This window comes from Cydia strobilella, chromosome Z, assembly GCF_947568885.1.
Source record: "Cydia strobilella chromosome Z, ilCydStro3.1, whole genome shotgun sequence".
In the NCBI taxonomy this organism is placed as follows: domain Eukaryota; kingdom Metazoa; phylum Arthropoda; class Insecta; order Lepidoptera; family Tortricidae; genus Cydia; species Cydia strobilella.
In genome coordinates, this window is record NC_086068.1 from 19,281,474 (window position 1) to 19,309,051 (window position 27,578).

Genomic DNA, 27,578 nt, shown 5'->3' on the forward strand with positions numbered 1-27,578 from the left:
ACAGAAAAGCGAAATCTGCCAGTATGATTCCTGCCGGAAGTGCTTGGCATACGCTCTCAAAGGTGACCATCGGGACCCCTAAATTAACCCATCTGATACCAGCATGAAACCAATTCCAGTCGGTAGATATGAACCTTCTATTCAGGAATATATAAGTCTGCCAGGGCGTTTTCAGCCGAAACACCTTGACATACGAGATTTTGTGGCGCAACATCCGTGGTACCCGTATTTCGGAATTGTACATATTACGGACATTTCAAATACTGCAGGCTTATTAATTTATTACTCTATGCTTATATTTGTATATTATTACGTTATTAATAACATATATTTCAAATTTATTAAATACACAATATAATTTGGGCATTAATTTAATACCTGCTTACGGTTTTGTACTTCTTTGTTCGCCTTATTAAAGGTGCTAACAAATTAGCTACCGATATCTTTACAGTTGATAGTACTCGGCTCCTGAAGTATATGTAAGTATGAAACATTATAGGTTTTATGATGTTATTTTGAGAAAATTGGAAAACAAATTTGCTTTGTAAAAAAACTCTGTTAATGAGATAATTAAATGAGACCTCATTGAACAGATTCTAAAACCTCTTTTAAATATAAAACGTAACTGGCCACTTCACGTTGATAAATCAAATGACACGTTGACAATGACATTTAAGACAAACAAGCAGTTAAATACATGATGATTATTTTTTAGATATAATTATAGTTTATTTATTTTGTTCGGTAAATAAAATAAAAATTATGAGAAAATTTCTTAATTTCTGTTAAAAGTTAATTGTTCTAGTGTAAAGTACCATCTCGTAAAATTTCTGTAGCTAATTTGTTAGCACCTTATATACCTATATAAATAATAAAATAATTTTAAATTACAATATCCTTATTTACCAAAATGAACAAAATTATTATTATTACATACTTATTGTAAACGGGTGTGAAAAGACAGGATTTTCAACGTCAAGGACGATTTTTACCAATAATCCAAATATGAGCATTTTACATCATTTTACACCGTACCCAAAGGGTAAAGACGGGACCCTATTACTAAGACTCCGCTGTCCGTCTGTCCGTCCGTTCCGTCTGTCACCAGGCTGTATCTCATGAACCGTGATAGCTAGACAGTTGAAAATTTCACAGATGATGTATTTCTGTTGTTATTTATAAATATTGGGAGTATTATGGGTACTAGGCGAGGATATACATACATACTTATATAGATAAATATATACTTAAATACATAGATAACAACCATGACTCAGGAATAAATATATGTTTTCATCACACAAATATATGCCCTTATCGGAATTCGAACCCAAGACCATCGGCTTTGCAGGCAGTAAGTAGGCCAGACCGGTCGTCAATAGATTAGTTATCTCAATTTGTAGTGTTATAAAACAACACCCTGAATGTTAAACTACGTCATTTTTGCGTCAACGTCAAGAATTGTAGGGGAGAGGTGGGAATGACGGTATACTTAATGTTTCAAGTCCAATAAAACTAAAAATGCTATTCTTTTTAAGTTTTTGTTATTTTTATTATTATCTTTGGTAATCAGTCTTTCATAATCAACACTTACTAGGAACTCTCTAGTTAGATAATTAAATTAAAAATAAATTAAAATGGCCAAAAGTGCCTACTCTCCATCTTGCCCCCCAGGTATGGTAAGATGGGGGAACCCCTACCGGACAAGATAAGAATAATTCATAGAAATATTATATTTAGGGTCTAAACAAAACTTCAATTTTTGGATATTGGGTCCATCGTCTAATACCTTCTCACGAACTGTTTTACTTTTATTTCTTAAGTCGTCTGAGAGACAGAAAATGTGTTTACAGCTAACATGTACCCCATCTTCCCTTTATAACAGCATCCACCCCTATTTTCTTGGCCTCTAACCACTCTCCTCTATTTGACTTTCTTTTATACTTTTTCACCGTTCTACAAGAGAAGAATAAATAAATTCAAATCCGCAATTCTTCACCAGTTTATCACTTTAAAACTACGGCCGTCAACCCTATCTTGCCCCATGTGCCTAATGAAATTCGAAAGTAAAAAAAAAACCGTACTTGAAACCAAACAAGTCCTTAGCTGTTGGCGTGATTGCTGGGCCATAGGAATAAATTAACAGTATATATGTGCTGGTGATAATAAGGAAACAAACGCAAACCAAATAAAACACAAAAACCGGCCAAGTGCGAGTCGCGTTCCGTACCATAATACCATTACGCAAAAAACGGCAAAAAGTCATGTTTGTTGTATGGGAACCCCACTTAAATATTTATTTTATTATGTTTTTAGAATCATTTATGCATCAATTGTGCATTACAGGTAATGAATACAGGTGTTATAAACAATTAGTTATAGTTTGTTGTTATAGCGGCAACAGAAATACATCATCTGTGAAAATGTCATCTGTCTAGCTATCACGGTTGATGAGATACAGGCTGGTGACAGACGGACAGACAGACAGACAGACAGCGGAGTCTTAGTTATAGGGTCCCGTTTTTACCCTTTAGGTACGGAACCCTAGAAATAACAAGGAATATGGCAAAAACAGTTTTGTTGCAAATAAATAATTAACGACACCATTTGTCTAGCCGGTCACTGTGCGAACTGATTGCCATGATGGCGACGCATCGTCATGCACTAACGGGATTCTGATGGTTGGTCAGTCGTGTCGCCATATAAAGCCGCTACCCCGTCTTACTCGTCTTGCCCCTCTCTCCCCTACATAAGATAGTGATTAGACACACCAAATAGGTGAAAAAACGCCTCAAGCGTAAAAGAAACCACCAAAAATCATTTTATGTCGCATTTCAAGCCTGATTTAGTTATGAATACTAATACCCCCTTATTCGTAAAACTTTACGAGCCTGAATTAGTTAAATTATGTTTTACCCTTTTCTTACAAATACATAAGTCAAAATGACAGACAAAGACAAACGATTCATATAGCTAATTCAATGACTATCAATCATATTAATCACATTATTTAATTTATTTTAACTTAATTTATTATAAATATGTTATTAATAACGTAATAATATACAAATATAAGCATAGAGTAATAATTTAATAAGCCTGCTGAGCCTGCAGTATTTGAAATGTCCGTAATATGTACAATTCCGAAATACGGGTACCACGGATGTTGCGCCACAAAATCTCGTATGTCAAGGTGTTTCGGCTGAAAACGCCCTGGCAGACTTATATATTCCTGAATAGAAGGTTCATATCTACCGACTGGAATTGGTTTCATGCTGGTATCAGATGGGTTAATTTAGGGGTCCCGATGGTCACCTTTGAGAGCGTATGCCAAGCACTTCCGGCAGGAATCATACTGGCAGATTTCGCTTTTCTGTATCTACCAGTAAATTTCTAACTGATGCCATAGCTATTATTGCAGTATCAGATGGGTTAAATGACCCCCCCTTTTTCGCACCGGAAGTGGCTATTTTTTTTGTACTTTCGGCCAGTTCCGCCGTGGCAGACTATCAAATTCGGACTTAGCATCACTTTTATGGGAAACCATTGTGCATCTAATCGCGGTATCACGTTGGTTCGAAACTTTACTGCCGGCTCTTCTACCAATAGGCCTGATGTAGGTCTGTAATTAGTTTATGTAGGTTCAGATACAATAGTTAAAAAAATACCGCGAATTTAAGTTTTTCATACAAAACTTGTTTTTGCTCTATTTCGTTTGGAGCTATAAAAACTAATTACAGACCTAGATATACCTCATGTCATTGTATGTGCAAAGTTTGATTACAATCCAACACATAGTTTTATAAAATGAGAACGAAACTCCGTTTGTTTGGGAAGGTGAAATTCGGCCAAGCTTGCTGGGGACTTAAAAGAGGGTGAGAAAGAGGGAAACAATTACTTGACAAGTTGTCTTGTCTCCACTTCTTTTTTGTAGTAGGTACCTACATAGTCAGGTACATAAGGTCGGGACAGTAGGTATATTGAGCTAAGATCCTGGAGTAGTACCTGTATGTTTTGGCGAAGTCGTAACGTGTGGTGTCGGCGGGGGAGAGGTGGGCTGCGGCGTCGCGCGGGGCGCGGAACCGCAGCCCGCTCAGGTGGTTGCTGAGACCTTTGCGCAGCGAGAGGACGGGCTGAAACACAACCAAACTGCTACAATATTCCGATTCCCGAGCATTAAGGCCCACTAGGTTCGTGTTCTTCTCTCACTCTCACTGAGCCGAGGAAACCGTGAGCTAGATCATCCATCTGCGTGATTGGGACATTTTTAATTTTAATTTTTGTGTGTTCTAATAATATGTAATAAAAAGTAATCGCTGAGTTCCCTCAAGCATAATATTGCTCATTTTTAGAAAATAATTTGGCCAAGCCCGCAGTCACAACAACTGCGGCAGCAAAGTGTTCCGTGAGTAGGTAATCTATCTACTATCGTACAGTAATTTACAATATGTTACTCTTCGAAGGCCGCAAAAATATCTGACATGGTCTTATTTGTAGAGCCTGAGCGTGTCGTGTGAATATAATATAATCTGGGGGAATATGGTCAAAGAACCTATCATCGCCGAAGGCGACGGTGGACTTCGCGGCGATCTCTGCTGCCGCGGCGTCTAGGATGCACAGAGGGAGGCGTCATTTGATATCCGTGTCGTAGACACCGACTGTCCCTCTTATATCTCACGTCCAGTAGCATAAAATCTCTCTTTATATCTTTATTTAACAAACACCAAAATAACACAATATACGTCAGTTGACAATAAAAATAACAACTTCGTATGTAAAAAACTAAATACATCAAAAACAGTAAGTAGGTATAAAACCTCATGTTATTATAACCTATGATTGTTGTAGGTATGTGAAACTTAGACTGGACACGACCCAAAATGAAAAGTCAGTTTTTGTCTCTTAAGTTCGTTTCTTACAAATACCCCTTTACCGAAATTTTTAATAAGAGGTATATGAAAGTAGCAATAAGAAAAAATACATTTTATCTATATTGATTTGAGTTTGCCTGTAGCCGCGGACGTAATGTGACGTTCAAAACGTCAGGCCAAAATGATAAAAGTCAGTGCATTCTATTAAATCCCGTTTCAGTATTAAATTATGCTACATTTAATTTATCGCCATTCTCTCGAATTCGCGCTGATTGGTCACGGTTAGCCTAACATACTCCTTCTCGCTTTGCTCATCGTCGCACCTATCCTTTAACTCTGGCAGATCCTTTAACTTTAACACCTAGTGAAAATGCGTTTTCCCGAAAAGTCAAAACTAGTTTTAACTGCAATCAATTTGAAATAATTATTTATTTATTTACATACATTATTGCCATGAACTTGTGTTGTACCATATTGTATAAATGACCATTAATTTGTAATATGTACTAGGTTCCTAAATCATATCTGTCATCTGTCCATCGCACAACCTTTATCCAGGTTTACTTAACTCGACAACAGTATAATTTACTAATCAGATACTGAACTGTCAGTCATAGTCAAAATTTAAAATCATCAACACTATTAAATAAATATTAAATTAATTTTACGATTTAGTAACTATGCACATATAAATTCCACAAACAAATTTACTAAATGACAAATATGCGAAAAATCTGTTCCAAATTAAAACTTATTTCTATTCGAATAAGGTTGTTTTTTAAAGGTAATCCATTGCAAAGTATAGAATTACCAAGTACTGATTCCCTAAGTAACCTAAGATCAGGCTGCAGTCAAAAAACTAGTAAAGGTTACGTTATCCTGATAATTTTCCCGCCGTCTTCATGCTCGTTTTAGTTGGTTATTGTCTGGTTAGCTGCCTGTTAGCGAGTTTTTGCGAAAATCCCCAGGACAGAGGCGAATATTTTTGTATGAAAACTTGCAACTCTAAATGCATTTTTTATCGAAACTACTGCAGTCTAAAATGAAGTCAAAATCAGTCCATCGACTCAATTTTTTACAAGCTTTCTAATGGTACCCCACACGATTTTTACAAATAAAATAAAAGATCTGGTTACCCCTCTCAACCCCACTCTCAAACTTCCCCTTAAAATAAGAAATAAGCGGTTTTGACTTATTTACAATATTAGTGGTAGTAATTGCTATAACGATTTCAAATTTTAGGTATCTACGTCAAACGGTCTCTGAGAAAACGCATTTAACTGATTTGCAAGACCGAAGTGATCCCATAAGTGTTCCGTTTGTCAAAACAAAGTTTTGCACGGAACACTAAAAATAACATATTTATAGTTTTTGTGCAGATTTCTGATAATTTTATAAAGTGCATTTTAGACTTGTTGTTTTTTTTTTCTATCGAGCAAACATATATATGTTACAAATACTAATGATTTGAAAAAACCGGCCAAGTGCGTGGCCAGGACCCGGGGTATGTCCTTAAACTACGTCCGGACCCGTATGTATGTGACCCGTTAAAGTATGTCCTTAATTTCGTCCAAAAGAGAGGTATGGGCACTGTGAGTGTCATCTCGCTTTGCTCGGTGTGCTCAATAAAGCGAAGCGATACTTTACTCCGGGGCAAAGACTGCTGCTATATAAATCGCAAGTCAGACCCCATATGGAGTACTGCTGTCACCTTTGGGCAGGAGCACCTGGATGCCAGCTTGGACCCTTCGACTCAGTGCAAAGGAGCGCTGTACGAATTGTCGACGATCCCAAACTCACAAGCGGTATTGAACCTTTAAGTCTAAGGAGAGACTTCGCCTCCTTATGCGTGTTCTACCGCTTGTACAATGGGCTGTGCTCTGAAGAATTGTTTGACATGATGCCCACGGCCGCTTTCTATCACCGCACCGCTCGCCATCGGCAGGGTGTTCATCCTCACACCCTAGCACCTAAATGGTCGCGTACTGGGCGGTTTAAGAGGAATTTCCTCCCGCGTACGCTTCGGCTGTGGAATGAGCTCCCTGCCGAGGTTTTCCCGAGGGGCTACAGTATAGGGTTCTTCAAAAAAGGAGTGTACAGGTTTTTAAAGGGTCGGCAACGCGCGTAATACCTCCGGTGTTGCAGGCGTCCATAGGCTACGGTAACTGCTTACCATCAGGCGGGCCGTATGCTTGATTGCCACCGACGTGGTATAAAAAAAAAGTGTGAGGCGGACTCGCGCACGAAGGGTTCCGTACCATTACGAAAAAAAAAACAGCAAAAAAATCACGTTTGTTGTATGGGAGCCCCACTTAAATATTTATAATATTCTGTTTTTAGTATTTGTTGTTATAGCGGCAACGGAAATACATCATCTGTGAAAGTTTCAACTGTCAAAGAAATACAGCTTTTGTCAGCGACTGTACTTTGTTTTCAACAGTCAACTAACATGGAGACAATTCTAACGAACCTAAAGACATTAAGGTTGCATTGCTTTACCACAGAGTATTCCTAGACTAGACTAGTCCTTTAAGGCTCACTCAAACAAAACTTTAAAAAAAACCGGCCAAGTGCGAGTCGGACTCGCGCACCGAGGGTTTTGTACTTTTTAGTATTTGTTGTTATTAGCGGCAACAAAAATACATTATCTGTGATAATTTCAACTGTTACTATCACGGTTCATGAGATACAGCCCGGTGACAGACGGACAGACGGACGGACAGACGGACAGACAGACGGACAGACAGACGGACAGACGGACAGCGGAGTCTTAGTAATAGGGTCCCGTTTTTACCCTTTGGGTATGGAACCCTAAAAACTGTGGACCATCTAATTAGGCCTCGTTGTTATGAAAATAATAGTAAAGCAAACTTTAATTTGTGTCTTTAACTATTAATGTCATGTTCACAAAAAAAAAGAAAAAATATATACAAAAGCAATTTACTGTTCCTCAATGTGTTATATAATACTTATATTCTTAATCCCCTTTATAATATGTTCAGTGTGTGAAGAACTAAAGCGCTTCACACACTTAATTCAGTAACTGACGACAGGGACGCAGCAAAACGTGGAAGTGTCAAAGCGTTTAAAGAGGATCCATTTAATGTCTTGATGATGACTTAGGCTCACTTGCCCCATTCCACTAACCCGGAGTTAAGCGGCTAAACCTGGAGTTACTATGGTTACCAGTACGATTTGACACTTGGTAAACGGTTTAACCGCTTAACCCCCGGTTAATGGGATGGTGCAAGTGGGCCTTAGTTACTGATGTAGTGCATAATTGTTTTCCATCGTATTTTCTCGGAAACGTTCGTATTTGTCATGCTGCTTCAGTCAACCTCAGTACTTTTTGTACCGAGCCTGATTTAAATAGCAAGACACGTTCGTACGTTTCCATGAAATAGGATGGAAAATAATTATGCACTACATCTGTACAAGTAAATCAAGTTAGTGATTGCAGGGTTTCAACTTTCAATAAAATACCTACCAGTATAATCAAATTATGAACACTTTGCTTTGGAAGTGTTCAGTTTAAATATATGTATGTACCTAGAGCACAGCCGACGTCAAACATATGTGTACATATTTCGTGTTATTAGGAACGTGTACAGTCAGCATCAGCAGCAGAAGTTGGTAAGTGGGCGAGATGTTCTGGACGCGACTTTATTGTTTAGTTAGAGAATAAGAGCGTGTCAAGGTAATTAAGAACACCTCGCCTCGCCCGCTTAGCAACTCCTGCTGCTGACTGTACCTAACGTGCTAAAGTGTGAACATTTTTGACGTCGACTGTACAATACAATAAAGTGAATTTTCAAAATTGCTTTAATTGCTATATTAGGATATCAATAGTTATTACCTCGTTTTGTTTTGCTGCAACGGTTTGTTGGAATGCTATAAAAATAAAAATAAATACTTTTATTACAGGAATACCTTTAACAACGCTAAAAACTTATTAATACAAAAAAACATAGTTCATAATAACGATCAAAATAAATAAACTAAATAATAACATTTAAACTAAACTATAATAATTCTTTAACTTGCAATTAAGACAAAATTTAATGATTACTAACGCCATGTGTGCACTGATTTTTAAAAGGCGGCCGATAAGCTGTGAGTATTTAAATGTTCGCTAATGGTAGGTTCTATGGATTCCGGGAAGATTGGAGCACCAAGGAGTCTAAGGGAGGTTTTGTCTATGATTTTGATATTAGGAGGTAGTGTTGAAATTTAAAATAATGCTTTGCTACCGACTTGGTAGTGGGCAGAGGTTTATTTATAAAAAGTTGTCATGTTGTAAATAAAGTTTAAGCTTCTCGTCGGTTTCGGCGGTTAGGCTTCTCAAATCATCTAGAACAGACTTCCAATCACCACCTAGTGTTCCGTCGTCCAGGTACTTAAAGTTTAGGTTGTATATTATGGGGTGGATGGCAAGGCTGAATATAGGTGCTGGTCCAAGCGGATCGCCCTGCTGACAGTCCACTGCTGATGCCAAGCGCTGTGTTTTGAAGAGGTGTGTGGATTGATCATAGCATTGCCACAGGTATTTGTAAAGAAGGGGGGCGGCATCTTGGATTTGTGTCAGCAGGGCTGCAGCAGCATCGACGGAGCTGAAAGCGTTGTTCACGTCCACTTACAGCAGCACCTCGCACGAGTCCTCACCGAATTACTTTTTATATCTACCTAATAATTAAACTTATTATTTAAATCAACTAAAAGCCATACTGACCTGGAGTAGGATTCAGAGATTCATTTTTCTTCGCCACTTTTTCAGCAAGTTCTTTTTGTAATTTAAAAAATCTGGAAAGAAAACAAACATCAAAATACCTATACCTGCCATTTGTTAAGACTGACTGACTTACGTTTGTGTTGTAAAATTAAATTAGTACATTTACTTTCAGAAACCGTAATTTTTTTCAACGGTTATTACCAGCTCAAGCTAAAGATCGCCGAAGAGCAAATGCAAGACCCTAGAGCCCGTTTTATAAATACGACTACTTATAAGCGACTACCTATATAAATAGAGTCTGGTAGTAGTAATGAAAGTTGAAGCTGAAAAAAACCGGCCAAATGCGAGTCGGACTCGCGCACCGAGGGTTTCGTACTTTTAATTGGACACATTTTACCACTTTGGAAGTGTCTCTCGCGCAAACTATTCAGTTTAGAAAAAAATGATATTAGAAACCTCAATATTGGGTTTGATGAAAAAAAAATTCTGGGTTTCAGTTCTAAGTATGGTAAGTATAACCCCAAAAATTTGTTTTTTTAATATTTTGTGTGAAAATCTTAATGCGGTTCACAGAAAACATCTACTTACCAAGTTTCAACAGTATAGTTCTTATAGTTTCGGAAAAAAGTGGCTGTGACATACGGACGGACACAGACAGACAGACTGACAGACAGACATGCATGACGAATCCATAAGGGTTCCGTTTTTTGCCATTTGGCTATGGAACCCTAAAAAATCTGTAGCAGGCGGCTCTTTGATTACAAGGATTGCATAACTTTTATTAACCGACTTCAATTTCATAGAAGGAGGAGGTTCTCTATTCGGTTGTGGCTTTTTTTTATGTATGTTCACCGATTACTTCGAGACCCGTGGTCCTATTTGAGTAATTCTTGTTTTGTTCGAAAGGAGCTACTTCCAAGTTGGTCTCATATTAATCTGGTTCTGATCTGATGATGGGATCCCTGAGGAATTGAGGGAACTCCTCAATTTTGAAAGGCACATGTATGGTGATTTGGGTGTTTTCTTAAGCAACTCGAGCATTTTCTCTCGAAAACCACTAATTTGATGAAGTGGAGCTGATGATGATGATTGTTTTGATGATAATAATTTCAGCGATTACTGCGGCACCCATGATCCGATTTGAGTAATTATTTTTCTATTTGAAAGAAGTTACCTCCAAGATGTTTTCGTAACATTTTTGGTTTTGATCTGAACAGGTGAACTAATAATATTATATACAATTACCACCCTACGATGCAACATACAATAAGCACATTCAAACTGTTGAAGGACGTGCATCCATCTTCTCACAGAACCTCAACAATTCATCTCGCACTTCGCTCCACCTGCCAGCAAATAAATTACACTCGGGCGCTGATGCTAAGAGCGCATTCAGGAGGGGTAAAGGGCGAACAAGTGGGGATTTTCTGCGAGACACGGTTCGCGATATCGGGCCTACAAATAGAATAGACCACGGTCCCGAGGCCGGGAGTTGACTCTGGTCGGCGAAGGGACAAAAAGACGCAGTAATTGCGCCACCAGTTCGGCACAATCCGATTCACCGTGCAAGACGCAACAGGCTGTCGTAAGGAGCTTAAAATTTCGTCTTACCTCCAAAGAGTTTAAGCCTAAAAGAATCCAGCAAGTATTTGGTTGGGTATAAAAACGGGTAATACCCGAATATTTTTTTATATAAGAACCGGAGAAATACTTTTTGTACCCTCTCCAAAAGCAAGACGTAGGATACCTCATGAGGATTCCAAACGATGGCAGCTGACTCAAGCTTGCTTCTGGCTAGAGATGTGTATAAAAGCTTTATAGTACCCGAGTCCTGGAAATCTCTCGCGTTCCTAATAATAAACCCTAACCTCTTATAACAATCACGAGCTAACGATATCATATGTTCATGGAAGTTGAGGTGGGTGTCAAGAATGATGCCAAGATCCCGAATAGTATTGACCCGGGCTAATGGTTCCGATCCTAGATGATATTCGTAGTAGAGTGGAAGACGGGCCCTACTGAAAGTCATGACGGCACACTGATGAGCGATCGTTTCACTTTGATCTGTATTGCCAGTTTAGATTGCATTATGTTTAGCTTGTAACATTACGCCTGAAAGCGAGCCACGCATAAAAAAAACTTTACATAACTACTTAGTAGGTATACGGGCAACTTGATAAGAGAATAGTTATTTACGATACAAGTGCGGAAAAGAGGAAATTCGAAACGAGTGGCGATAAATTAAAACACGACCGCAGGGAGTGTTTTAAATCGACACGAGTTGCGAATTACCTATCCGCGCGTGTATAGTACAACGTTTTACAGTACATATGGCCCTTTAAACTTTCGACATATGCACGAAAAGTGCTCTTTTACGCACTAGTGCGAGAAAGTAGCACCATATGTACTGTAAAGAATTTAGGTATGGGTTGGGCAAATTAAGCGTCCTAGTTTTCTGTACTGACCGCTATCCTGTTCCACGAATCATGCAACGACAGCCTTCGTCGACCAACTGACAACATTATTGCTTAACTACAAGACATAATAATCGCTGGCTATCGCAATATAACTCAGTAACGATTAGCAATTTTAATAACAAAACTTCCGTGTGACACAGACATATTAAATATATTAATAACGGGTCACTCATAACGATTAGGTTGTTTACATTCTTTATCTTGTTTCGCTGGCCGTACAATAATAAGTAAATGAGCATGCTTACGCGCCGCGGTCGATGTTGGTGAGGATCTCGCCGTTCTGCGAGTCCCACACCTTGACGTGACCCTGCAGACAGGAGCTGACCACCTGCTCCCCGTCCGTCACCAGGCACTCCACCTCCTGGCTGTGCCCCGCCACCACCAGCGGCACCGCCTCCGTCACCAGCTGACAATATTTACAATTTGCTGACAAGAAAAATATTCAATACCTATACATATGTAGAAAAATACTCTATACATATACAGTCAGCTGTAGAGATAGTCAACGTTCCCCCCACCTTCAAATAATTTTATGCAGGGGAGGGGGTGCAACTAATAGGAAAGAGACCAGCGATCGACAATTATGGCGCGCAAAAAACGTAGATGTAACTGATATTAATAAAAGATATGCATATTAATCGCTGATCACTATCCAGAGAGTAAATTTAAGGCAGTAACATTTCCTCGCAAAGAAAAACAATAGTGTTGAGTCGTACAGTTTCCTAAAGAGGCATTTGTTTGTTCTTGAAGGAACTTGGCATTAGATTGTGTGATAAATAAGATTAGTTCACCTGCACCGCCGGCTGCTTCGCAATGATTTTCCGATATTCGTCGTCTTCGTTCCACGAAGCACGCCACTCTGCATAGTTGCGGGAACAGACGCACCTGTTTCACACAACACGTTATAAACGTTAACACAACACATTTCATAAATAAATGTGTTTAAAACACGACTTGCGTGCTCGTGTGTTGTATTGATACGGAGATGGTTTTTTTATTATTTCTTTCTAACCCTATTTGGTTGTTGGCTTGGCTGTGTGTGTTTAGTGGCTTCTAAAGCGTCGAAACCGATCCCATATGAAAACAAATAGATAATAAATAAATGTGTTGCTGTGACGTATTATGTGGATGAACCCTAGTCTGTGTAAAATGTCCTATAATATTTATTTATATCTATCTGCATTGCATTTAAGCTGATCTTATATCGTTATGCATATTTAATACATATTATAAACCCTATATAATTACTTGGCTAAATGCCCCCAAATCAGAACAGTGTGTGCTGTAGGGTTTACCACTATTAGGTCGATGATAATTAACGATATGCCACTTTTGACACATGAAGGCTAAATCATAAATGGTTGTTTAACTAAGCGCCACTTGCACCATCCCACTAAACCGGGGTTAACCGGTTTAACCGTTAACCCAGTGTCAAATTGTACTGGTAACCATGGTGACTCCAGGTTTAACCGGTTAGTCTTGTGTTAGTGAATGGTGCAAGTGGCCTTAAGTTATTTGTTTAAGTTAAATCTGAATAAGTTAGGAAAAAAAACAAATGTGTTTTTAGGGTTTCGTACCCAAAGGGTAAAAACGGGACCCTATTACTAAGACTCCGCTGTCCGTCTGTCTGTCTGTCACCAGGCTGTATCTCATGAACCGTGATAGCTAGACAGTTTCTGTTGCCGCTATAGCAAAAAATACTAAAAACAGAATAATATAAATATTTAAATGGGGCTCCCATACAACAAACGTGATTTTTTTGCTGTTTTTTGCGTAATGGTACGGAACCCTTCGTGCGCGAGTCCTACTCGCACTTGGCCGGTTTTTTTACGAGTGCTTTAAATTTTGACACCGTTCAAGAATCAAGATAAGATACATTTATTGATAAAATTGTACAAATTTTACACGTCAATTCAACCATACTATAATATACACAATGTCAACCATATACTCGTAATAGGCATGATGACAGATTTTGAAAAACTGTCCTATAATGTTAAGAATCATAAATTATTCAATATGAATAACATATTTCTGCATTGAATAAAGGTTTAGTAGGTAAAAACTACATTTTAGTTTTTAGATTTTAAATTCGCTCCAAAACGTGACGTCAAGTTCATATAAACAAAATGCACGTTCTAGTATTCTCAAATATGAATACCAAAGTGTATAAATGTTGTGCGGGTCCTCAGTGTAATATTACATCAATAACAACTCCTAATAAGTTATTTGTGCATGTTTCACACAATAAAACAACACGAAACAAGTAGCTTAAACTTGCAAGGCGAGACAATGGCCGTATTGCCTAAGACTCATCTTTATTTTTGCGAAGATCATTTCGATAATATATAACTTATTTTTAGTTTCTATACCTAACAGTATCTATCTTGTTTGAGGCGTAACTTTAATATAAAAGTTGCATAAGAGTAGGTTTTTGAGGTTAGGTTTCAAATTACACCAGACCTGCTAGCATGAGTAGACCGCCTGGTGTTGTCTTTAATAGATAATGACAAATTCTAATATTAACCTGCTATGGAATACACATAAAAAGCGATTTTACAGGATTTGGCTTCAGTTAATTACTTAAATTAGTATGATTTTTATATAATTGACCGAAGCGTAGCGAAGGTCTATGGTTTGACTCGCGCATTTTGCTTTTGTATGTCCGGATGTTCTCCTCCACAGGTCGCAATTCTCAACCGAGTCTCGTGAAATTTTGTGACCAAATTCTATGACTAAATAGTTATTTTTGTCGATCCGGTTTTTGGAAATTTTTCAAAATGGCGGAGTCGTGATAGCTCACGCCTAAACAAATAGTCGTATCGATATCATAACAGTATTTTCTTTTTAAGATATGTTTACAGATTAAATATCGAAAAATGCAGAAATTTTGTATTGCTGGCTTTGGCGGTATTTAGATATTTAGTTTTTACTCGAGAATGAGTAGCTGAATTTCGTCAACTTAGGTAAGCACTATCATGGCGTGTTTTGCAAGCATTCGCTTTTTTCGTTTGTACCGGGTGGTCCCTGGCTCGATCCCCAGTAATTGTATGCTGCTACATAACTTTTTGTATTTTATTTTTTACACTTAAAGTTAAATTTCGTATTGTTTTTATTTATTTGTTTTTTATTATTCTATTTTGAAATTAATTGATCAAGCGCGGGCTTAGCGTATTCGTTTCATTTTTACAAGCTTTTATTTAACTAGCCCTAAAAATATGTTTTATTATTGTTATTTTAATTTTCTAAAGTGTTTTGAACGGCGGAGGCATACATTTAGTTAGCTTTAAGTGGTTCTCTCCTTTTTCCGAATTTCATACAATTTTATTTATAGTTTTTCTTTTAAAATACGTAGATTTCTTGCACCATAAACTTTGAGGTTTATTTAGTATAGATTCGTTTGTCTGAGCGGGTTTACGGAGCCAATTATTCAATATTATTATTTAAAAATTCAATAAAAAATTGGGAAAATATTACTCAACGCCTGTTTAAGTGACCTTTACACTATACATGTCAAACAAGTTGTTTAATAATAACTAACAAAGATGTCACTTTAACACAGGTGACCTAACTAAGTAGTACCTAATTTGTTCGACAGGTGGTGAAATCGTCAGGTCGAAACGGGCCGATTTTTAGGGTTCCGGTGACCCTATTACTAAGACTCCTCTGTCCGTCTGTTTGTCACCAGGCTGTATCTAATGAACCGAAATTTTCACAAATGACGTATTTCTGTTGCCGATGCCGCTATAACAACAAATACTAAAACGTACGGAACCCTCGGTGGGCGAATCCGACCAGCCCTTGTGCGGTTTTTAGTTTCGTGCGCTTTATTTCATGTGGCTCCCTTCGACATATCTCCACTACTAAGCATTTCAATACTTTTAGAAATTCAAAAATCAGCCAGGTATACAGGTTGGTTGATAGCTCGCGCAATTTGGGTCAGTGCGGGCAGCTACCAGATCCCGTGCTGCTACGCGAAAATGGTCTTAGAAAAGCTTCCCTTAATTTCAAATTAATGAATTTTGGGGTTTACAGATTTTGGAAAAAACATAGGTACCTACAGGATGCGAGAAAAAGGTCATTTTTGACAAACTTTTTTTGACGTGACGTCTTTAAAAACCCGTAGAGGAGCTCGGATCGAAAACCGATATTAACGAAAAAGTGTTATGACGCGGTGGTGGTATATTATGAATGGTTTTGATATCAGTGTATCAACGAAAGTAGCCATTACTCGGAACTGCATGTGCTGCTGACATATATGGCGCTGACTCTGCGCTAGAAATGACGCATTCGGAGCTAAAATTACCCCTATTTTCAGTGTTTATTTAATAATTACTCATCAGTCCATTAACCGATTTCGATACAATTGAGTTCATTTGATAGATCTTTTTGAAATATTATAAAAATAAAATACGTGGTATTATAAAAAGCTGGAAAAGAGTTAAAATTTGGCATTTTTACAGGAATATCACGACTTCGTTTGTTTGAGGCCAACGTGTGCGAAAATTAAGGCATAAAAAACTCAAATGCGCCCTTACCTATATAGGGTCGGGTAAAGCGTGATATTCAAACGCGCAAAGCGCGCTTTTTATACATGGCTCCTGGGGCGCCTTTTATATTGTAAAGATTACATACAGGGCGCCTGTGGCGCCCTTTACACTGTAAGGTCGGGCGAAACCCGACATTCAAGCGTGCGAAGCGCGCTCTTTCACACAGGCTTTACACTGTAGGGTTGAGCGAAGCCCGACAATCAAAAGCGCGCCTTACGTATAGGGCGCCTGCGGTGCCTTTTACACTGTAAAGATTACGTACAGGGCGCCTTTTTCCCTTACCTACAACCTTTTCACTGTAGGTTAGGGTAAAGCCCAACATTTAAGTCTTACATACAGGGCGCCTGCTTTACGCTATGAGGTCCCTAAGCGGCCCTATGCGGTCTTCGCTATGACTGTTTAGATTAGCTACCCAAAATTTTTGTTCCCCAATAGCTTTTGTTCCATTCGCGTTTTTCTCCATTCTGCTTTTTAACCAGGCGTTAATTTTTTCAGTAGTTAATTTAATCACACGCGTATGTCCCAGTCGCTTTTTTCCCCAAAGAGTAATGTTTTCACGATAGTTACACTAAGTCGATAGATAGGTGGGTTAGGTTCGTTAGGTAGCTTTAGATGCCCGAAGGGCAAACCGCCCAGAAATAGGAGCCCCGCGTAGCGGGGCTCCGTCGGCTCAGGGTAAGAAGGGCTTGTTTTTGGAAATATTACTCTTTGTTAAGATTTAGTTAGTGGAAACCCTTTTCTGCCGAAATGTAAATTGTATGAAAAAAGTACCCATTGTCTGTAGCTATTCGACCCTCTTAAACGTAACAGGACTGATTGGCGAGATAGAAAAATGTGAATAAAATTTTACGTTATCCCCATAGTAAATGTAAAATTTTGTTACCTACTCAAAAATGTGACTCGCACGCCAACAGCACTAAGCTATCAATAGTATCAATAGAAGCGTTTTTGTAGTTATCGTTAGAAGAATTCGCGACACTCAATTGATAATAAGAATAACATACGCTTAACCTGAAAAAGAACGTTAAAATTATTTAAAAAAAATTAGCACCGTCGGGGTTTGAACCATGTAGGTATCTCAGCTATTATCTGAATATTTTTTTTCAAACAAGAGATTACGGATCCTACGAGCACATGACAATTAATGTCTGAAAATATCAGTGCCTTGTCAGTCTCTAACAAGAATTTTAATTTAATTGCTAATCTTTTTTAACAATATTATAAACATTCCATCCGCTATCTAGGTTACTTTACATTACGAATCTACTGATCTTTTGGTGGTTAGTCGGCAGGACAGCTCTACACATCCATCTTAACTTAAGCTATGCTCGAGAGGTCTACAGCTCACAGAGCCACTAGTTAGTTAATATTCGGTTGCGGGATTGGCGGGATCTTGCTCAGCACAGGGAGGATTGGAAAGGAGGAAGGGCGGAGGGAGGGGGTGGGGAGGGGGGAAGGAGGAGGGGAGGGGCCATTGCCCAGCAGTGGGACACACACATAGGCTAATAAAATAAAATAAAAATTCGGTATAAGCTACTTAAATTGAATCCGTGAATCGTAAATAAAATAGCAGGAGAACCATATGAGAACCAGTACCTTCATGACATTGGATATTTGTTGACATGAAACGTGACGTCATTCGCTCTGATTGGTGTTCACCAAATCATGGCGTACTTGCGTATTTTGTAATTTTATTTTAACAAAACATTTACCAATCTCGCCAAATATAAAAAATTTAATGCGTTTTTCGTATTCTACGACTATAGTTTCATTAAATAAATATAATATTTTAGTGAATTTTAATTACTGTCATCATGCCTATTACCTATATAATAAATTTATACTACATTACAATATACAATTTGTGTTCGTAGTTCTATTAATAAAGTACAGTTTTAATTATCATTTTTACAATTATTATATTTATTTATTAAACTTCTCAGTTTTTTATCTATTTAATGTAAGGGCTATTACACTTCCTTAAAATAAATTCATTCACACTGTAGCAACACAGGTCAAGCAACATTTTTTTAATTTTATTATAAAATATTTTATCGCTCGCCGAGGTAATTATGTCACTAGGTAGGGTATTATAGATCTTGACACGTAGGACAGCAAGTGACTTTCGAGCTTTAGCGAGTCTGCGGTGCGGGACAAGTAGCAGGTGTGCCCCCCGGGTATTTCTACCATGACACTGACCGCGCGTTGTGTATTGGTTAAGATTAGACCTCACGTGTTGGCAGGCCATCAATATGAAGATACAAGGCAGAGTGAGAATTTTATTCTCACTCTGCCTTGAGAACTAAATTCCGTCGACGAGGATAGGATTCACCTAAGATTCTAAGTCATATAGTTACTCCTGGTCACATTTGGCAACCCCCTCCCCTGGTATGACGTCACATATTAGGCAATTTTGTTTTCAACGAAATCAGCAATTAGAATTTGGTATTATTATTTTAATAAAAAATATTTTTGATAAAAGCAATATTATAAAATTTATAGCACAAAACCGATTAGGAATAAAAATACATGAATGAAAACGATTTATCATTGCAAAAACTAGTTATTTAACTGTACATCCCATAGAAATAACCCAAAACAATTTTCTGATACCGATAAAGTTAAAGTGACGTCACAAAGATTATGACTGCGTCAGAATCGCCAAAGACGTCATGTGACGCGCCGGTCATGAGCGCGCGCGCGCGGCTACACCCCACCCCAATATCAACCTGCGTGTATTACGACAAGGTGCATGATGACGCGCCGCGGACGCTCAGAGTTCCTATATGACCACTTCCTGCGTCCATCATCAGATATTCGATGGTACTGCAGGGGAGAGGGTGCCTTTTCTCTGCAGCTGACTGTACCATAATATTGCGTTATCACCCAACTTATATAATGTTTTGTGTTATCACCCAACTTAAAGAATGTATGTGAAGTTTTAGCTCAATCGAATACAGGGAAGTGTGGTCTAATTTATGTTGCAGGACTTGATACATACATTGCAACAAAAGTTTGTAATAAAAATCCTTTTCCCAAACCTGCTATGTAATATTGAAATTAATTTCCATTTCACATATATTTGTGACACAGCATCAGCCATAAAAAAAACTAACCAATATTTGCTTTTTGGTTCGGAATGACATTCTGCCAATACGACTATAAAAAAAACAATAAACGATATTTGATATATTTTGCAGTTCTATTTGTATAGAATTTCCATAAAAATCATAAATAAAACATTATTAACAAATTCCAATAATATTGAATTGCAAATTTATAGTTGGTCAAACCAAATAGGCAGTAAATAAGAATAAAAAAAGCTATCTCATCCTTTTCTTTCGGGTGCTAGTACTAGTGTAAGATAAAGATAGTATGATTCTCTCTGCCTATGTTTGAAATAAGACAGTCCTTTGACAAACTATAATTACAAATACAGATTTAAAATATTTCATTTAAATAGGTAGGGAGGGAGGTAGGTAGGTCGCGTAGGTATTTTTTTAATCGTTTTGGAGGTAAAGTTGAACATTTTTCATTCTGTAATTCTATTTTATTTGATTTATTGTGCGTTGTGGATTGTGTTCTTTAATATGAGTTTCGACGAAAATATTAAATGAATACCTGTTAATTATATTTCATGTTTAAGGCAACGATGTATGTGAAGCATAATATATAGATATACAGTTCTTTATTGGTAAAATAAAATACATTTTACAAGTCACTCAATTCTCAACATAAAAAACTATGTAATCTTAGTTATGTGACTAAAACTACAGTCAGACGGATGCAAGGCGAAAAAATCAAAGATTCATAAATATATCTTGAAAGTTTGTGTAATAAATTGATAAACTACATGTGTAAAATATACGACAAGTGTGATAAAGATACGTATAGGTGTTAGTTATATTTTGTGCGTCGTTTACTTTTAGTATCTTTAGAAATAAAACTTTAATTTCGTGGAGATTTCTTTATTTATTTCATTGCATATATGTTTGAGAAAAGCACTATACATACATCGGCGTGGAAAGGGGTTGACGGCCTCATAACTATCCGGCCTCACTACGTTCGGCCGTATATATGCATTCGGCCAGCACCCCCTTACTTCCCAGCCTCTGTAGTAATGTACTATTTATTACACTGTAATAGATTCACCTACATATGTTTTACAAATAAACACTTTGACTGAATATAGACTATTCGAAATGCTTGGCCTCCCTAGTGGTATAGTATTTCGATTACCGGTTTGCCCCGAACGGCTAATCCTTTGTCTATTGTTAACCCGTGGAGCGCCCCAGGTTCACAGTAGTATGGAACTCCGGTATACTAACTAGTATAACACGTGTGATACAAGGGCGCTCCACGGGTTAAGTAAAACGGCACGTGCCACTACCTGAAAAAAAAGGTCGTGTAATTCTAATTGGCACATTAACGCGGGCTAGTCCAACGCTCAAAAAAACAGTGTAGGTGTGCTCTCCAATAACGCGCCTTTGTTACGCATCTCGATGACACATTTTAAACTGGTTCTGTAGCGTTCGACTCGCCGGCACTTAATAACCGTAGAGGTACCTCGCTAATTATTCCATTAGTTCATTTTGAATCTTATTCCAATTACCATATAGTCGTAATTCAATAACCGGTTAAAGCGACCACCTTTTTTAGCACGTGCCGTTTTACTTAACAATAGACAAATGGTAAGCCGTTCGGGGCCAGCTAGAAATCGAAATACAATATTGTCAACGAGCCCAGTAAACTGGCTATTCGTACTTACCTGTAGAGCACGACCATCATATAGGCGATGACGGCGACGCTGATGGTGCATAGGATGGCCAGCAGCAAGATCTCCATGGGGGTGGTTGGGTATATCGGCAGCTCCGTCGGTTTACGCCACTGCTTTTGCTGACTCTTGCCGTCTGTTAGCTCGAACTCTGTACAGACAAAGGGTATTTGACAGTATTTAATAGTACATTACTACAGAGGCTGGGAAGTAAGGGGTAACCGGCCGAATGCATATATACGGCCAAACGTAGTGAGGCCGGATAGTTATGAGGCCGACAACCCCTTTTCACGCCGATGTATGTATAGTGCTTTTCTCAAACATGCAATGAAATAAATAAAGAAATCTCCACGAAATTAAAGTTTTATTTCTAAAGAAAGTAAAAGTAAACTAGGCACAAAATATAACTACCACCTATACATATCTTTATCACACGTGTCGTATATTTTACACATGTATTTTATCTATTACACAAATTTTTAAGATATATTTATGTATCTTTGATTTTTTCGCCTTGCATCCGTCTGAATGTAGTTTTAGCCACATAACTAAGATTACATAGTTTTTTATGTTGATATTATGCTTCAGATACATCGTTGCCTTAAACATGGAATATAATTAACAGGTATTCATTTAATATGTTCGTCGAATCTCATATTAAATAACACAATCAACAACGCACAATAAATCCAATAAAATAGAATTACAGAATGAAAAATGTTCAACTTTACCTCCAAAAAAATAAAAAAATACCTACGCGTGTTTGAGTAGACATTTTTACCGCTAATATTTAAATGAAATATTTTAAATCTGTATTTGTAATTATAGTTTGTCAAAGGACTGTCTTATTTCAAAGATAGACAGAGAGAGTCATACTATCTTTATTTTACACTAGTACTAGCACCCAAAAGAAAAGGATGAGTATAGTTTTTTTTGTTCTTGTTTACTGCCAATTTGGTTTGACCAACTATAAATTTGCAATTCAATATTATTGGAATTTGTTAATAATAAAGTGATATAAATGTCATATACTAAGAAAAAATTACCAACGCCTCCAGTGCCCCAGGCTGGAAACGAACCAGCGTCCTCTGCTATCGCGGCAAGTGCCTGTGCCATTCGGCATTGTGCCGTATAGTATATGACATTTATTTCAGTTTATAATTTATATAGTAGTGTTTCTACTTAAAATAAAAACAAATTAAAGTATTTTCTGTAAATAATTTAATTTGTTCTAATACTTCTAACAGTTTTGTTAATAATGTTTTATTTATGATTTTTTGGAAATACAACTAAAACTGCAAAATATATCAAATATCGTTTATTGTTTTTTTTTTATAGTTGTATTGGCAGAATGTCATTCCGAACCAAAAAGTAAATATTGGTTATAGTTTTTTTTATGGCTGAATGCCATGATGCTGCGTCACAAATATATGTGAAATGGAAATTTAAAAAAGCCACTTCCCGGGCTAGGCCTGCAACTTTGTATGAAATTTCATTACAGACCTCTCGTTTAGCCGCGCCTGAGACGTGATACTTCCCAGCCTAATAAAGAACGTAATATCAATATTACATAGCATGTTTGAGAAAAATAAATTATTTTACACCATGCATGAAATAAAGCACCAGAAGATTAATCGAGAAACGTAAACAGCAGTTATTTTTAGACACAATTTCTATTTTAAAACTCGTATAAAACTATAAAGGGTAGGTAATTTGATTGTGACGTCACATGCATGAAACACTATTTCATATAAATTCCATAGTAGCAAAATTGTTTTGACAGTTCGAAAAAAGAAACTGATTTGACTAGTATTCAAATACCCTATATAAAACAAGAAGACTAACAATGTATTTGTTTTATATTGTATACCCACTTATTCATAAAACTTTACGAGCCTGAATTGTTTTTTATCCCTTTCTTACAAATACATAAGTCAAAATGACAGATAAAGACAAACAATGGGGTTGGCAACTGTCAAAGGTTTGTAGAAATGGCGCCATCATAGCTTGCCACTTTTTCTATGAGATTTGGCTTAAAGGGCTGGCATCCAGGGCATTACAAAAATTTGACAATTCTAGGGATGATTAATTATTTCGACCGGCCAACCCCATTAATAGCAAATTCAGGCTTGTCTTGTAATGCGTTTATGAATAATAATTTTGAAGCCGGTCTCAGTTCCATCCATTTTGTTTGGCGCTTAGACCTCTTGTCAAAATAACTCAACTTCCGTACAACAAATGGTGCTGAATATTGCAGGAAAGCGATATCTTAATACACATTGTTCGTTTTCATGTTTTATTAGTCCATGGTTAATAATTAATGTTTACTTTCACATTTATCAATAACATGTTTTTTTACTATGTATTTATTTATTTAAACTTTATTGGACAAAATAAAATAAAAAATGCCAAGTGCGAGTCGGACTCGCGCACCGAGGGTTCCGTACAAAAAAACATTTTTATTATATGGTATCACTAAAAATTAAAGGTTTAATTTCAATTTAATTTCAAGTTTCTGAGTTCACGGGAAGTACCTTGTAGGTTTTGATTCCCTTGCGAGTGTCGAAAATTTGCGGAAATTTGCGGCATAAACGGTTGTATCTTTTGATTGAGTTGGCTTAGTAGTTTGATTTTTAGGGTTCCGTACCCAAAGGGTAAAAACGGGACCCTATTACTAAGACTCCGCTGTCCGTCTGTCTGTCTGTCTGTCACCAGGCTGTATCTCATGAACCGTGATAGCTAGACAGTTGAAATTTTCACAGATGATGTATTTCTGTTGCCGCTATAACAACAAATACTAAAAACAGAATAATATAAATATTTAAATGGGGCTCCCATACAACAAACGTGATTTTTTTGCTGTTTTTTCCGTAATGGTACGGAACCCTTCGTGCGCGAGTCCGACTCGCACTTGGCCGGTTTTTTCACCGCTCTAAGGGACAGTAGACCTGAGTATTTGATATAAATTCCAGCTTGATACCTCCACGAGTTCTTGAGAAAAAGGGTCTTGACAGACAGACAGACGGACGGACGGACAACAAAGTGATCCTATAAGGGTTCCGTTTTTTCCTTTCAAGGTACGGAACCCTAGAAAAATACAAATGGCGGACTTAATGCCTAAAGGCATTCTCTACCAGTCAGCCATAGGGCTAAACAGAGATGTAATAGAAATGGTGCAAGAAGAAAAGTAAGAAAATTGAATTTGGAACAATTGCAAACAACTGAAAAACATAAATAAACTACATATACAATACACGAATAAAAATATTAAAATATATACAATTAATATACTACTACATACTTCATACATACTATTTATTATTACTTTTTATTATTTATTGAGAAAAGTAGTTTAATAATAACACTCTTTATTAGTGTATGGCAATAAGTATAAGGCCAACCAATACATTACATATCAGACGGAGCGGTAAAACCTCTGCAAAGAGGCCATGTACATGACTGTAGAAAAGCATAGTCTTTAGCAGATAGAGAGGTGAACGGCTGGAAATGATAAGGGCGTACCGGGCAGCGTGTCGAGCGGGTCGAGCGCGGCGGCGAGCGCCTGCCAGCGTAGCGGCGGCGGGTCGCGCTCGTCGGGCAGCCGCACGGCGGTTGCGCGCTCGGGCGACACGCGCTGCGACAGCAGCACGGGCGGCAGCACCGCCACCACGCGCCCCGCCAGCGACTCGTTGTACTGCCCGAGGATCGCCGACCAGTGGTACGCCGACACTCTGCAACCGACATCCTCACTATGACCAGCTCGGTGGTTTTAAAAGCCAACCATCATAATAACGACTCGCTAGCGAAAGTAAATAAAGTTGTGACGTTAAAGTACCTACGTCATTTATATTTCAATCAGTAACAGGGGGCATACTTAAACCATTTCTTTTATAATTCATCTATTTGCCGCTCTAACGCTCGAATATGCAAGTAACATAGAGAGGTAGTAGATAACGAAATCAAAGATAGATATAACTCCGTAATAGATGGATACAGTCTAAGGAAAAAACGTACCTCGAAAATCACGAAAATTTGACTCTCGATCAGATGGCGCCACTAGTTTTGGCCTACACTCGTATAGAGGGCGTTGACTGTTTCGTTTGTTATTTATAATTTTAACGCATACCAGTGAAAGAACTTGGGTCAAAATCATATAAAAATAATTAATGCAAATAAAAAAATAATTTATCCATATTTAAATACATTTTAACGTATTTTTTTAAATCTTCATTTTTAGTTTTAAAGTATGTCGATAGATGGCAGTGAATTTACAGTGGTTACAAAATTTACAATGACAGTACCGTTCTATCTTATTATATCCTCATTGACGAAATTTAGATTTCCAGAATATAGGTTCAAATGTAACTAACCTCGACCACGGACGGGAGTGAGGCGAATGTTTCAGTAGTATAGTGTCGTTCGCGTTCCCCACGCTTTTATCGGGATCAGACATTTCCAAAAGCGGCGAAAACACAATCGGGCTGCTATTGCTGTCATCATAAAACACATCAACCGATTGCTTTTGCGGAAAATTCTCGTCACTCTTTTTGTCCATCTCGTTATTGAGGTCCGGTTTTTCGAGATTAGTTATAAAATAATCGACTACACCCGAATTGTAGACTATCATCGATATCCATACCAGCATCCACACCATGAAGGCGCGCTGGAAGAACCGCGTCCTCGCCCACATGTTAACCAGGCGGATCCGCTTCGGCACCTTCTGGTCCTGCGCCTGCGGACTAGACTTGCGCTTCGCCAGAACATCCGTCGGACTGTTTTGCGCCAAACCATTCAACCTCGGATGCGATTTCGACTTGGTCATTCTAAGAGGCGACATGCTGCTCTCGTCCAAGTAGGTATTTTCAAACCGCCAATTCAGAGCGTTGTTGGCGTTAAAGTACTCTTTAAGATGAAATTTGTTATTTTGATCTTGAAAATATTCCATTCGCCGAACGTCGATTCCAAGAATGGTTGCAAAGAAAACCATTTGAACAAAATAATCGGAAATTAAACTGATTATCATAAATATTGAAAATTCTTGAATGAATGGAACAAAAGTAAAGAAGCTGACAGTCAAAATGGTTATTTCTGTAAGTAGATTTTTGGTGATGGACCAGCCTTCCTTGCTCAGGCCTTGCGCGAGCCGGATCTTGACGTCCAGCCTCGAGTCCGTGGAGGTCACGCTCTTGGTCAGCACGAGAACATTCTCTAGTCCGACGATAATCACAAGGTAAGGAAAGATCTCTTTGCCTTGGAGGCTCAACGAGATGCCAAAATAAAAGCATATTCCCATAGACATAGATAGGCTGCCGGCGATGGTGACCATCGCGCACGCGGACAGTCCCAGCTTGGACCGTATGTACTCGATCTTCCTCAAGGAGAAGTATACGTAGAGGAATATCCCGACGAAGGTGATCATGAGCGGCACCAGCTCGCGGTAGTTGAACTGGCCCGGGTAGTACACCAGGGTCAGCTCCTCCGAGTGCGTGTACGGCTGCTCTTGGTACAAGGGGTACATTGCTCGCAACTTTTTCGTCAGCGAATTTAAAAACCTGTAAATGTAATTTAATATTATTATTTATTACAAGCATTTATTTAACTAGCCATGATTATAAACTGAAATAATAGATATCATACACTAAAGAAAAAGTGACCAAGTCCACCGGTGGCCGAGCCATGATTGTTTTGAATTACCCTTAGGTATTTAGGCAGCCTGAGCTATCAATAAAGTTGTGTTATAAACGTCACAGGTGAAATACGATTATCGATATAAGTTTCGGTCCTACTTACAATATTTACCTACCGGAAGTAAAGTTGTCCACGCTACAATGCTCATGTTATCATGTGATCCGCAAATCAAGTGCTTGTACAATCAATACTAATCATTGCAAAATATCCACCGCTCCTTATACATATGTTGTGCTCTTGCAACCTCCCGTATGACCGCTTTATTGAAGTTTCTACAAAGACCCTTGGCCACCACGCATCAGCTTCATTATTTTCTGGACATTTTTTTTTTAATTATGTGAGTACTAATAACCGTAATAGCACTAAACTTAAAGTCCTAACTGACCATCAGTGGTGTGCAGGCCTAACCTACATTTACGAATTGTCATTAAATAAAATGTTTCGTAAATGTAAACGAGCGCGAGTTGGCTTACACATAGGTACTCGTAT

General features: G+C 37.9%; 1 protein-coding gene across 1 annotated transcript in view; it reads right to left on the minus strand.

Annotated features, from left to right (window-relative positions):
• Positions 1–27,578, minus strand: part of LOC134754162 (sterol regulatory element-binding protein cleavage-activating protein) — an 80,291-nt gene that overhangs the window by 45,719 nt on the left and 6,994 nt on the right. Inside the window, exons 7-14 of the mRNA XM_063690283.1 lie at positions 25,772–26,953; positions 24,924–25,132; positions 21,396–21,552; positions 12,869–12,962; positions 12,323–12,483; positions 9,601–9,671; positions 8,728–8,762; positions 4,006–4,133 (exon numbers count right to left, since the gene is read on the minus strand). Of these exons, the coding sequence (XP_063546353.1) occupies positions 4,006–4,133; positions 8,728–8,762; positions 9,601–9,671; positions 12,323–12,483; positions 12,869–12,962; positions 21,396–21,552; positions 24,924–25,132; positions 25,772–26,953 (2,037 nt within the window). The remainder of the gene's footprint in view (positions 1–4,005; positions 4,134–8,727; positions 8,763–9,600; positions 9,672–12,322; positions 12,484–12,868; positions 12,963–21,395; positions 21,553–24,923; positions 25,133–25,771; positions 26,954–27,578) is intronic.